At 41.8% G+C, this 14,447-nt stretch overlaps 1 protein-coding gene across 3 annotated transcripts in view; it reads right to left on the minus strand.

The window, feature by feature from the left end:
- Positions 1-14,447, minus strand: part of itsn1 (intersectin 1 (SH3 domain protein)) — a 44,178-nt gene that overhangs the window by 14,379 nt on the left and 15,352 nt on the right. Inside the window, exons 17-33 of one of the 3 annotated variants that reach the window (XM_084020518.1) lie at positions 14,184-14,323; positions 12,303-12,386; positions 11,607-11,672; positions 8,959-9,095; positions 8,573-8,862; positions 7,068-7,228; positions 6,098-6,112; positions 5,027-5,271; positions 4,558-4,732; positions 4,345-4,431; positions 4,061-4,209; positions 3,850-3,929; positions 3,584-3,756; positions 3,431-3,476; positions 3,135-3,256; positions 2,706-2,829; positions 2,077-2,271 (exon numbers count right to left, since the gene is read on the minus strand). In XM_084020518.1, coding sequence (XP_083876644.1) covers positions 2,077-2,271; positions 2,706-2,829; positions 3,135-3,256; positions 3,431-3,476; positions 3,584-3,756; positions 3,850-3,929; positions 4,061-4,209; positions 4,345-4,431; positions 4,558-4,732; positions 5,027-5,271; positions 6,098-6,112; positions 7,068-7,228; positions 8,573-8,862; positions 8,959-9,095; positions 11,607-11,672; positions 12,303-12,386; positions 14,184-14,323 — 2,289 coding nt within the window. The remainder of the gene's footprint in view (positions 1-2,076; positions 2,272-2,705; positions 2,830-3,134; positions 3,257-3,430; positions 3,477-3,583; positions 3,757-3,849; positions 3,930-4,060; positions 4,210-4,344; positions 4,432-4,557; positions 4,733-5,026; positions 5,272-6,097; positions 6,113-7,067; positions 7,229-8,572; positions 8,863-8,958; positions 9,096-11,606; positions 11,673-12,302; positions 12,387-14,183; positions 14,324-14,447) is intronic. The other 2 variants (XM_084020519.1, XM_084020520.1) reach the window with 2 other exon arrangements.

Here is a 14,447-nt window from a genome sequence, read left to right on the forward strand (position 1 = left end):
ATAGCCTCATCTCCTCTTTTGCTCTCCTTCAATCTCCTCCTTTCTTCTTTTCCCTCCTAATCTAAACACCTCCCGACTGATGCAACAGAAAGAGAAGAAGAAGAAAAAAAGATGGGAGGAGAAGAGAAGAAGAAGGTTGGAGGGAGGAGAGGAGTCCTGACTATTGATCTCCCTCCTGTTGAACAGTGATGTTTGGAGCCAGAGCCTTAGATAAACAGAGTTTGGCCAAGTCCAGTCAGAGCCATGCATAGACAGAGTTCTCGCCACCACTGGGCGTTTTAACGTTACAGTCTGTCTGTCACTGGCTTCTATTGGTGGAGAGTCGCCATTTCCGGGTCATGTGACCTCTTGCTGCTGTCCCATTGGTTGAGTGGCCTAGTGGGCGTGGCCTAGTGGGTCTCTTTGAGGGCTTTGAGGAGAGGGGGGTTCAGGGTAATGATATGATCCTAGAGAGAGGACGACAACAACAACATCAACAAAAACAACTAAACAAAACAACAACAACAACAACAACAACAACAACCAATCAGGTGCTAGGTGGGTGGAGCGTGCAGCATGACAGAGTGTGGCGGTGCGCTCTAACCTAGCATAGAAATAGAGGATCTAGAGCGAGCAACACAGCTGCAAGCAGTGTGACAGTGCTTCTATCTGCAGTCTTACTAATGAAAGAAGACATTATGTCACATACGTGAGGCCGATGCGATTCAAATTTTAAGGGAGTTTCAAAGATCTGCTAAGATGCATCAGCTAATCTATAAATGTGTTGTTGTACTTTTTACATCAACACACTATGAAACAAAAAATTCATACACTTAATATTTTGTTTTAAAAGACGCGATATGTACTGAACTGGACATTTTAGAGTTAAAAAATAAACTTGTCAGTGCTCTCTTACATAAATATAGAAGAGAAGGCAAAACTGTGTCTAAATAACTGTTAATATGTCTTTAGCTCTTCTGTGTGGCAATTTCTTGTTTCTATTGGCTGGCTCACGCGTTACTATACCAACATAACCCTGATGAGCTAACCAACCAATACAGGTCTACTGAATGTAACTGTTCCAGTGTTTCTTCATCCAACCAGTTCACTGTAGCTGCCCACTGAAGCTTTCCTGCCTTACAATATTTATTACTCATACTACACAACATATGATAAGGTCATGATATAATATGACAAATAAATACATAACATATACATATACAGTATATTATTCGAAAAACAGGTAGACTAATGAGTGTTAGGATGTGGTCACGGTCAATCACTGTGTTTTTCTACGCTACGCATTGCTTTTAAAACGAAGGAGATGTTTTAGATAAAATATTATTTTTGCTTTATTAAATAAGGAATTGGAAACATTTATGATAATACCCAAAATAATTGGGTTGTAGCCAGTGCCAATTTAAAAAAAAAAATCAATTTAGATTTAGCATGACCCTTTCGTCAGAAATAAGTAAATAAATTATAATAGAAATATCAGTATTTGCGGACCTGAACCCTCCCTTATCAGGTGCTCATGTGTCCTCATGTTGGCATTAGCATATTTTAATGTTTTATAATTTTTATTATTGTATGAAGACACATTGGGGCTTGCATTCAGTCAAAGTACTGAGTAAAGTGCAGGTTTCACTGTACTCTTTGCTCAGCTCTAGAAGTTCTAAGTCTATGGTGGATCATGCTGAAGGGACACATGCAGGAAGAGGGGAAACACTTTTACACTTATGCACGCAAATATAATCACACACACACACACATGCACATACAAACACACACAAGTACCACCCAGAGGTGTTGCATGACTGGGGGGTTATCAAAGAGGCCCAAAGGAGTGTTGAGGTGAAAGGTCAAAGGTCAAACCAATCCAGGGTAAAACACTGAGAGAGGGACAGCATCTCCACACCTGGCTCTGGGGTGTGTGTGTGTGTGTGTGTGAGAGTGATAGAGAGATTGTGTATGTGTAAGTGTGACTGTGTGTGTGTTACACTATTCCCATTGAGTATACTAACTTTAGTATATTGTGTGTTCACGTGTGTGTGCGTGTGTGTGTGTGTGTGTGTGTGTGTGCTTGCATGTACTCACACTGCGTGCTCGGGTCAGTATCCGTGGTGAGTTTGACGTAGTTGCTGGGAAACAGACCCTCCCTCCCGTTGAGCTCTCCCTTCCACCAATCACAGTCGTCCTTGTTGAGCACTGTGATCACCTGACCCTTCTGGAAGGCCAGCTCGTCGTCGTTCTGGGACACGTAGTCGTACATGCCGATCACCTGACACACAGCTTCAGGATTGCAGAGAGACGACGTACAGGATGTCAACACTAAGGTCACATTTGACAGTTCAAAAGACTATTTTCCTCTTTTATTATGAAATTATTCATTTTCTAGCATCCAGATATTTTACAATCCAGATTCATGTTAGTCTCACACACCTTTTATTTGTTTGTTATTTTCTCAATCAAAATAGATGGCTATGAACATGTCATGAGGTCCAGACAATAATATATGCTAACTTTCATATAAGTTCCAAATGTATAAAAGTTTTATCAACGTAACTCAAAGGCAACAGATTTAAGATATTTAATTGATTATTTATAGACCACAGCTTTCTCAGGAAACAGGCTTTCCCACAAAACATGGTACAGAATATGCGTACATGTTGAAGGTTTGATGTGTGTTTTTAAGACATTGTATGTGTATTTATTTGTGAGTATACCTGTGCTGGCAGGAGTTAGTTTTGGAGGGGTGGGCTCTGTGGGCGTTGTTTTGCTGGTGCTGGGACTGAGCAGCTTCACGTAGTTGGCCGGAAACCAACCTATCTGGCGCTTCTTCCCCCGGGCCTTTATCAATCAGAACACAGCATGTGTAAATGATACTGTAACCTGAGTCAGAGTTCTCATATTCCCATAATAATTAGAAAAATCCAGACAAAAAAAATGCACTAAACGATCATTTGAATATCCTCAAAAGATGGTTTGAGTCTGAATACATGTTGCATCTGATGTTTAGTGTAATTTTACTGGATTAGGTGATAGGCATTATGTTACTGGCCTTATGGAGATTTATCTCTTCTCGACCCCATTATTTGTTTACATGAAACATAATGACCATTTATTTGCGTAAATTAGAGTCTCTGCTTGTGTACCTGGAGCTCACCCTCCCACCAGCCCCCTGGGTTCTTTTTTCTGATGAGGATGAGCTGCCCTGGAGCCAACGTCAGCTGCTCTGCTCCTGTAGCACTGTAGGGGGCGATCACCTGAGCAATCTCTGATGGAGAGACAGTCAAGCAGGAAGAAGAAGAAAATGAGGTTCAGTATTTCATTGCTTTATATACTAAAACAACTACTGACTTTGACATTATATTATATATCAAATGTAGATTTGACAGCATCAAGAAACTGCAGAGAAGGCTACAGCTGAAAGTTAAAACTGAAAGCTCACCTGGTTTCTTTCCCAGGCTGCCCATCTTCCCTGCTGGTCCCAAAGCCTTGAGGCAAAGTTTAAACAACGATCATTAAAAATACTTCCCTTGTGCTAAATAAAAGATACACCCACAGTTCTGGTTTGCTTCATATGTTCTGGGCGAGGTCTCACCTCTGAGGCAGAGTCCCGTGGTTTGACATAATTGGAAGGAAAGACTCCAGTCTTGCCCCCGACCATGCCCGTCCACCAATCCCCTTCTTTCCTGGTCACCATGACGATATCTCCTTGCTGGAAACTCAAGTCCCCCTGTTCGCTGCTCTCATAGGTGTACATGGCCACATACTCTGTACACATGCAGGAGGACATGGACAGGGTCAATGACAATTAACTCATCTGACTTTTCTGAAAATGTATATTTGCATGTTTGTGCGTGTTACCTTCTCCAGACTCTGAGGGTTTTGTTGGGGAAGGTGATGGGCGTTTTCCATTGGGTGGGCTTTCTGATACTCCAGAATCACTAGAAGAGACGAGGATGAAATACACATTCTTTAAACTGAAGTTAAAATATTTTTTTGCAGTTTTATTAAAAAAAAAAAAAAAAAAAAAATCACACAATAGTTTAGTTTATGAAGAGCCATTTTAACCCACCTAATGTTTTTGGTGCGTGGTGCGGCACCAGGGGGGGGTGTCATCGTGGCAGAGATGAGCTTCACGTAACTTTTGGGAAACCAGCCTCTCTGTCCAGTCTGCAGTTCACCTAACCACCACATGTCCTGCTGCTCCAACACTGTTATTATCTGCATCAACAATAAAAACACAATTAGTTCTAGTCAGTCACATGAATTATCCCACTCAGATAAATTTGGCTTGCACCAAATTATTACCATAAAAACACACATGCAACAGAATAGAAAAAAAACATATACATCTACCTCATTTTTGTTGAAGTTGAGGTGGTTGTCCTTCTTTGCTCTCCAGGGGTACAAGGCCTGAGCCTGAAGACCCTCAACCTTCTCCCCCTGACAAACAAGAATAACAGTCGATATCAGTTTAGTTTCATGTACAAACAGGGATGATTGTATTTTCTATCTGAACCCAATCTGGTAGCCCAGTTTGACAGACGCAGAGTTTGGTTATGTTCATACCTGCCCGAGCACAGGAGAAGGAGAGGAGCCCGTTGTCATGGTAGCTGGTGTGAAGGCAGAGCGTTGTCGTAGCTGCGCCGAGGGAACACTGAGTGAAGGATTCTGACTGGCTGAAGAGGTCGGCCATGCGTCCCATCCCTCACTGTCCGATTGGCTTGCTGTGTTGGAGGGCCAACTGGAAATATACGGCCACAGACGACCCACATATTAGAGGAGTGCTAAGGTATGTGGCTGAAAATGATGGGTTAAAAATAGACATTATCCAAGACTCAAAATGGTGACTTTGGAACGGAACACAACAGCATGAATTCATGCATTTCTACTATATTGTGCAAGTATTTTGCCAGTAACTAATTAAGAAGTTTAAACATCAAGAAGTGTCACTTTCTAATACTCTGTCCTTAAGCACCATTGTAGCACAACTGAACCGGTCTCTGATAATTATAACACCAGCGGGGGCAGCACTTACGTGGTGCTGAAGTCAGCCCAATTACTGTTGGCGGAGGATGTGGAGGAGGAGGTGTGTCCAGGTGCGGGGGGAGGCGTGGACATTGGCTGCTGGGCTGTGGTGGGTGTGGATGAGGCTGTTGCACGCAGGCTGATTGGTGCTTCACTGTCAGGTATCCGTTCAGCGTAATTCGCTGGAAACCAACCAGTGCGGCCCCTGAGCTCTCCTCCGAGCCAACCGGGTTCACCTGTTTGGGATTCATCCACCTATGAGAGCAGAGGGGCGAGATTAAGATGAAGCCCAAGCATGCCATTGTCCATTTTGTGTGTCCTCGTCTCCTCACTCCTCTCGCTTGGCACGAAAATCAATCCAAGTGCTTCATCTTGAAGGACGTCCCAATTCCTGAAATGCATCTCCAGGAGCGAGGATGCTTGTTGGCTGTTGTTGTTGTTGTCTTGCTAATGAGTTCTGGTTCTCATTTCTATCTAAACAGTCAGACTTATGACTTTTTCAATCATCTCTCCAATTCAATACAAATAACCTCATGATAAAATATGTGACTGCCCCTGTCATTATGAGTTAAAAAATATACTTACATTATTTTAATTGTATCTATATGTCCTTGTCCACCTTGTTGCTGTCCATAAACTGTTTTGTTGTAAAACCTGTCAGGTTTCCATCCAATGTGTAATGTAAACTCAGCTATCTTATCTGAACTATGTGGAAGTTTATTAGTGACATTGATCGTAATTTTGCACGCATGTTTTACAACCGTTTTTGCTAAGTAGCTGAAAGCAGAATAGACTTTATTATTTACACAGGGCTGACGGTAAAGTAAAAAAAAATGCAAGGCTTTACTCCCACGGTTAAGCACATTTATATTTTTTTCACATAAACTGTGAAATCAAATCAATCAAAAGAACATTTACAGATCTGATTAGAATGATTTGGTTAAAAAAAAAAAGCCATTCATTCACTGGTAAATGAATGAACATGGAGATGACATGAGATGAACCAATGACGGCAAGAGTTCAAATGAAAGCTGGCTTGTGATTGGTGAAGGCACAACACCGGGCGGGGGCTAGAACTTACCCATTCCCCCTTCACCTTCAGTTTGCACAGCAGAGGAGACAGGAAAACGTTATTACACACACACACTCACACTCGACATAGTCGCATACACAGATACCTCACAGACCAAACGCCCTTTTGAGGAGTCGAAGAGTCCCGACTTTTAGGTATGTGTATTTTAGGTAAACTCATTTTACACAAATGTCCTTTTGTGAAACTGCCAAAATGACCACTGCAGACCCTCACATAATCTAAGTCTGCAGCATCATCTTCCTGCGTTCCTGTGTTTTTGTAGGAAGACGGATGGCTGCAGGATGCAAGTGTAGCGTCTGTTGGTGTGAGATCAGCCATCTGGGAGAGTTAGCGGTCACATAGTTGCGTGCATATTTGGTTATCAGTGAATGTGCCATCGAGAGAGAAAGAGAGCACTCGTGTGTCACAGTGGGAATGGAGTCAGCAGAAACGTTCCAGCTGTGAATGCAGTGCAGTGTGTGTACAGTTTATTTATCAGTGAATAAATTAATCAAATCTTCAAGACCAGGAGGAGACAAAAGCTACGTTCCTGTGTCTTGCTTGTCAGCCTGCTGTTAATTAAAGTGGAGGTGCTAGCCCCAAAGTTAGCAACAACTCCGGCGCACTCAAGTTAGAACCAGCACTATTCTCCTTTAAGCTTTTGTTTTACCGATAGAATGGTTAAACGTTAATCATCGGGGTCCCTACTGCAAAGAATTCTGCTCAGGAAAACACAAAGTAGAATGTATAAATGTCGCAACAGCATCCTGTTGTAGATTTAATTTGTTCCAGTCAGAAAACGAGGAACATCTGAGAAAACTCAAACATGATTTCAAAGTCATGGTTAAAACGGAAAGTACTCATATGGTACTCAGTACTGGCAAGCACTCAAATGGAAGTACTTGGACTTGGTGTGAAGAAAAGTGGTATCAGTGCATCCCTAGTGTGTGGGCACTAAGTTTGTGTGCATACTACATACCATGATCACATCTCCGGGAGCGATACTGATCTCATCATGGCTGCGAGCGTCAAACGGATATAGAGCCCTGTAGTAGACCACCTTCACTGTCTGCTGCTGCGGGTCGAAGCTGATGACTGGGGCCTTCTGGTCAAACAGACTGGGAACCGGAGTCTTCTCCACTGTAATAACAAACAGAGAAACTGAAATATTATAACCACAGACACTTACAGTTACTTAACATTTACAAAACATATGCTATGAATCTGAAATATTTGTTTATGAAAAGATGAAATAGTGCACTGAGCAGAATATAAGTATTTTTTGTATTATTTATTGTGCATTCATTCAGACTCAGCCCCATGGGTGCCAGAATCAACTGGATTCTCTTCATCAATTCAAATCACGAACACATCTGTTTAGATTAGCATACCAGACATAACTTTCACCATATCCACCTTGATTTTATTGACTTAAATGTTTTTAACTTGATTTTACATTTGTTGTGTTGCTTATATTTATGTTTTTTTATTAATGTTTTGAAAGGTGTCTTTGGTCATGTTGAAAGGCACCAATGAATAAAATGTATTATTATTATTACTGTACAATACTACTCATCTACCCAGTTGTACACAACATAAGGATGAACAATGTTATCGGCATGTCAGCGTAGATAGAAGCTTTAAAATTAAATATCATAGAATTTCCTCTATGACATACCGATAAGAGGATTTATATGTACATGTGATGTGAACCATAGACTAAGTGGGTGCAAAAATAAATAGGTCTGCAGTTACATAAAAATAGATATTGCAGTTGAAGTAGTTTTCTAATGTTGCCCAGTGAATAAGTACATTTTAAAAAGCATTGTAACTTGTGTCTACATCTTCCCGTGGGCCATCATGATTACAGTAGACATAATGTTTATTCTACTACAGGAGAGACTTTATGTTCTCTGCAATTGGGTTGAATTTAATATGAGCGTTTATCGGTTTCGGCATCAGCAATTGGCCAGCAAAATCAATGTCATACACCACTAACACAAAGTAAGTAAACATGATACGGCTTTACGTCTTCAACAGCATTATGATACTCTTACATGTAACCATTAGTGATAAAAACTGAATATATCAATATTCTATAATAAAACAACACTTTCAAAGAAGCCCTTTCTCAGGAGTACTGTTATTATAAATTCATGACTCATACTTGTGATGGAGTATTTCTAAACAATGATATTTCTACTTTACTTAAGTACTTTTTTCACCACATAATTTGGTGAAACAGGGTGTATTAGGGACCTTTTACACGCACCGATCATCTACTCCCAGAAGCACTGTAGCAGTTTTACTTTTAAAATCCAATCCATGCTTCTAAATGTGTCCTACTTGTCCTTATCTCCTGAATTTAATTATATGTAGAACTGGCTGCTGATGGCATAAAATGCAGGTTACCAAATCCATGCTTTCAGGGTCTCCTTGTGTCACTTGCCCTCCCTTTCATGTATGCATACAGCCATAACACACCTGATGAAGCCCAGGGATCGGCCGGCTGGCTGAACAGCTTGCTCAGCTTCTCCTGCATGTCTGTCTTTACTCTCCCCTCGTCTCCCTTCTCTTCTATTGATTCTCCTCCCATCTGGACCTCCTCTTCCTCATCATCCTCCTCCTCCATCCCTCTCCTCTTCCTCTCCTCCTCTTCCTGAGTAACTCTGTTTAGCCAGGCATGTGGTGCAGAGATAGAGGAGGGGCTTGGAGCATTGGGGAGAGAGCTTGCTCCTTCATCCCTCCAGGGCACGCCCTCCTCTGATGACAACCTGTTGAGAGAAGGAGGCATGTAAATTGATTAACTAGAGAAACATTTATTTTTATACCATAAAGTGCATACATAGCAACGTATATTTAATTCCTACCTGCTTTCCTGCAGTTCAGCAGACTTTCTCTCAATGGGGGTGTGTATGTGAGGGTGTGTGTGTGTCAGTGTGTGTGTGTCTCCTTCCAGCTCCCTCTGTTTCTGCCTCTGCTGCCGGCTGTGGATCTCCCTCAACTCCTGTAAGGCATCATTGGATAGAGGAAGGAACAGCGGTGAGGAGGAAGTGGGATCAGAGGGCTGGCTACTACGGGTTACCATCGACAACAAACAAGAACAAAAACGGCGGCAGCAGCAGCAGCATGTATTAGTCAGGTGATCAAGGCAAGCTCCGCCCCTTCAACGGCATCACTGAGGCGATGAAACTTCCCTGTTGGTAACCATGGCAATTAATTGAATGTTAATTATTTGAGTAAGTAAAGACAAACTAGGACTTGTAGCTGAACATAGAATGGATCATGGCCGCTGATAGCACCATGAATTGTGCATCATTTGCTACCGCTATCTGCCCCTTCTCACAGTCCAGTTCACAAAAGATATTGCACTTATATTACAGCACAAGAGTGTTTTTTAAACAGAGGGAGAGACACCGTTTATCAATGTGCTTCAGTTCCGATCAACTTTCAGAAGATGTGAATAATGTCACCATAACTGTGTGTGGCTTTTAGCACTGATCTTGAGAATTCGACTGTTTTTACAATGAGGCTCATTTGCATAAAAAGGCACAACTTTGCACCAAATGCATATTACTTCATTTAAATATGTGCAATACATATGCTTGGCAGCGCAGTTTAGGGTGCATTTCACCCTTTGAGGGTTTTTTGAGAATGACAGTGTTTCTTTTGGTCTTTTGTCCAGGTTTAGCCTTTCCCCCTTGAATTTGGTTTCTACAGGAATTATTTGAGTTAGCACAAAAATTAAGCAAATAAAAAGCAAAAAAATAAAAAATAAAAAAAAAATCATGGATGCATTCCATTTATAGATCGCAGATATAATTGCTTATTCAGTTTAGCATGTGTTGTAGACTAAAGTGAACCATATTGTCAAGTTTAGGGATGGTTGGAAATTAAATTATATATAAAAAATGTTTTGAATGTAGTTTTTTCCCATAAAAAACAATGCATACACTCTTACCAATTACCCTGTCAATCATCGCTTACGATCCAGTAGAAATGTGTTGCAATGTCTGGATCTTGTTCTCTGCCTGTTGTTTGTTCACTATGTTTCTTTATCCTAAAAACGCAGGGGACCAGGTGTCCGATCGTAAGCACACATCCAAGAGGAAGCTACGAAAAGGTGCAAATATAACGAGGTGAAACGCCAAGCAGACAAAGCTTGTTGCTTAACGAGAGTAAAGTTGGTGTTGCCTTTCACCAGAAGGAGAGTACCCTAACCCTTGTTGGGTCAGGGCCAACTTTGAATGGTGTGTTTAAAAACTAACAAACTCTACTCAATAGGCCTTTAACTTGTAGTCAGCTAGTTCAGTGCAGTGAGTTTGATGTGTTTGTGTGGGTTAAAGGTGGTCTTGCTGGCTATAAAGGAGAGTATGTGTATCAATTAATATGTAAGAATGCTTTATGTTTTTGTGGCTTTGCGGTAAGTAGTGAGAGTTTTAAAATGCAAAAACCATAAACAGAGGTTGCTCATTCAATTTTGGTTGTGTTATGCTATGGTCCATTACAGTGGCATGTCTGTTATTTACTGTTCTCACCAATACACAAGAGGAAAACACAGTGATTATGAACTCAACAACCAGTGATATTTATTAGGTGGTTTCAAAAACTAACAAAAACCAGCCATGGTGGTAGGGCGGAGCTTGCACGGGGCACACTATGTCTGTGGGAAGAGTTAGGTTTTAACAAAAAAAGGGGGAGGGGGGGAGAAGGGGATGCAGTGGGGCAGTTCTGTGTAGTCATGACAACCAGCTGTGCCATTAGAACACACTCTGTTACTATAACAACACAAGGCAGCTGTCGTGTTTCAGCCAAACAACCAACGTGAGGAAACCTTCAGAAACAAGCAAACCAATCAGAAAAAGCGACTGATGGAGGAGGAAAACTACAACTCTGGAGAGAGAGAGAGAACACAAAATCAACCTGAAACAGGAAGTGGAGGACAACAGTCAACAGAGCATGCCACGCACTGCCCCTACACACACAGATTAGACACGGACACACACTCACCCACACAAAGACAAGCTTACCATACTCAGATTCTTGTTCATCACCATATGAGCCTCACAAATATCTACTAGCTTCTACTTGGCTGAAACATCATCTGGTAGCATACAAGCAGTTGCACTACAGGACAGTGGTAATCTAGTAAAGAAGCAACGGCATAAAGTCGCCTTATCTAGAACTCCTGCTAACCTAGCAAGTCTGCTAGTTTAGCATCACTGCGTATAGCGTTAACTTTGGGAGCATTGTGCAAGTAGTGAGCAAACACCAGCTGGGCAATGAGGAAGATAGAGGATAACATATTTTAGGCTACATGGGGAGGAAAGAAGGATAAGGAGAAGAGGGTAAAAGAAAATAAGAGGAAAGGATCAAAAGATGAAGCATAGAGAAGGTGATTCAAGAAAGAGATGGAGAGACATGGGAATAAGAACAATAAAGATTAAGAAAAGGGAAAAGAAGCTGAGACAGAGAGAGATGGGAACAGTGGGGAGGGGAGGCTGGTTGTTGTATGGACCTTTATAACGTAGTCTAGCCGAGCCAAACACACCCTGACGGCTGACACACACTCCTGTAGCTGTCCCTGCTCCTGGCACTGAAACACACATATACATATATATATACACATACACACACAGAGGATCAATCATTCTGGAGACACAGACACACACACAGTCATTTTCCAGTCCATATTTACGAACTTTGTCAGCTGTTTCTCTGAATCTAGAAAGTCATTGGAAGGGTCTGAAATGACCGTGAGATTTGCGTGTATTGAGTGATTCCTTCCTACCGACTCTGACTTGTTAGATTAGAAAAAAACACCACACCAGAACCAATACATGTGAGGGCTTTTCAGAAGTCAAACCACTTGCAGCTTGACAAACAGTCAAGCTTCAACTGGCTGTAATTATCTAGCTGCCTGGCGGGGGCATCACTGTGCACAACACACGTTAAAGAGGAAATGTCTGCTCAAACCAGGCATTTTAAAAATCTGGTTTGTAGGTGTTAAATATGGGAAAGCCTTACTACATCATGTTATTATCACACGACTATGTTTAACTTGTTTCTCAAATAGTCTGCCAAAGCAGACAAAACCTGCTCTATGGTCCAGGTGTGCCATTAGAGGCAGTGTGTTCGTCAGATCATTTTATTGTATTTTAGATTACAGAGTATACCCCAGCTGCAGTACCACCCCAGTGGCTGTGTGCTCTACCTGTCTCCCTTTCTGCTCCTCCTGAAGCTGGCGTCGCAGGGCTTCTATCCTGGCACAGTGGTTGGCATAGAACTCACACAGAGACTGGCATGGGCAAGGGAGCAAAAGGCCAGTGTAGGAGATAAATAAAAGAGTAGAAAATATAACAGGAAGGGTTTATTATGTGGATTAAACAAAGAATATGATAGGAAGAATACGAAGGCAGGAAGAAACAGAGGTGGAGGACAGTGATTAGAACAAGAAAAAGGGTAGGAGGAGCATTGGAGATGCAGGGTAGAGGACAGAGGAGGCACAGCAGTGTGGCGAGAGAATAATTTGGGGAGAGAAAGTGGTGTAGAAAGGAAGGTAGATGGCAGTATAGTCAAACATTGTTCACATATCAGTGGTCTATGGCTCTGTTTTTGCAAAGCATCACACCACTGAGAACGACTGCACCTTATTCTGGAGAATATAGAGCTGGTATCCAACATTGCTGCATTTGTTTGTAGCCAAATGGCTTTTCGCCACTTTCCCAAATCACTGTGTTATGGTGACTATACTGAAAAAGACTGACCAACCAACTTCATTAGATTAGCCATTAGAAAATCTATTTATTTTGGTCTGTGTTTCCTCTGCTTTCCTCCCACTCCCCCCCTCTTCTTTCTCATCCTCCTGCCTTCCACACTGGAACAGACCACAGGATTAGTTCTCCTCTCTTTGACCTGACTGGGGAGAGAACCGGGACAAACGGTGGTCTAGGAAATGCAAACATATTCCTGTGCCCCAACATAAAAAAGGGGCAATGTGTAGGACATGACCATATGCTCCAAACAAACAGAGGTCAGCATTCACTTCTACTACTGGGTCCATATAATCTAAATTTACGTAATCAGTGAATCGCAAAATTCAACCGAACTGCCAAAACTATAGTGTGTTTACTGTTCCACTTACTGGTCCGTGTACGCCTGATAGTTTGTTAATTTCATTAAATCCAAAGTGGCAGACCCAAGAAACCGACTTGTCTTCCCGCCAACACAAGAGTACTTCCCTGAGAGGAGAGCATGCAGCAGCTCCGGACAGCATTAATTAATCCAGTAAACAAACTATCATAACAAGCACGCTTCTACTTCTTCATCCATCCATGTTGTACCGAGGGCAGACCGGACACTACAGTGACTCACAATTGCCTCTTGACGTACAAGTGGTATTACAAGCCAGGACGGGCCACTGCTAGCTGGTTAGCATGCTCATGTCAATCGATAAGTCTGCCACACAACACACTGGCATCTGAGTTAACGTCAACACTGTAACCTCTACACATTCTGTTGATAATGTCCATTCATATTTAGATTTTTTTTTAAGCAACATTCTGGCCACATTCTACACATTGCCCCTTTAAAAGGAATACAATTCCTCCATCTTCCTCAGTAGTAAAATGTTGGTGAAAAGCTACATGAAGCAGCTGTCCGCTCAGTGTTCCTGTGCACAGCAGGCTCTCTCCAAAAACACAGCAATCAACATTTATACACATCGGAACACAACAACATCAATACAAACACAGATACTGTTGTCTGATATTGATAATAAAAGACATCAGTAATCATGAACATTGTGATTATAATAAACCAGTGTGGGGATGGGGTTATGAGGGACAGGGCATGATTTAAAGCTGTAGTGACAAGACCAAAATGAAGATTGATAATGTGTCATTCAGCAAAATAATTACTGGGTTAGCAAGCTAGTTTACTGGCTGTTCGGTTAAATAGATCTATTTGAACCAAAAAGCAACCCAACATGGGCAATAACATAGTAAGCAGATAGTATTAACCTTTATATTCTCATAGATTAGACCTCACCTTTCCTTTGTGTGCTGTATTATGCATAAGTTAACAAGCTGTTTACCTTCAGCTGGGTGTTGAAAGCGTCTATTTCCAGCAGTTTGGCCCTCGTCTCTCTCTCCACCGCATCCAGCTGTTCTCTGAGCTGCTGTCTGCTGCTCTCCTTCTGCTCCACAGCCTTCTGCAGGGAGCATAGGCTATCACCTAAATACACGCAGACACCATGTGATCAGGTTAGGTTGATTATTTGCAAACATACTAAAAATGTATTGAATGAGTTAGTGACAGTACGTTAGGAGTTGGAATTGTTGTACGTATTAGAGAGTAG

The sequence above is a fragment of the Eutrigla gurnardus genome (assembly GCF_963514095.1).
Source record: "Eutrigla gurnardus genome assembly, chromosome: 11".
Classification (NCBI taxonomy): domain Eukaryota; kingdom Metazoa; phylum Chordata; class Actinopteri; order Perciformes; family Triglidae; genus Eutrigla; species Eutrigla gurnardus.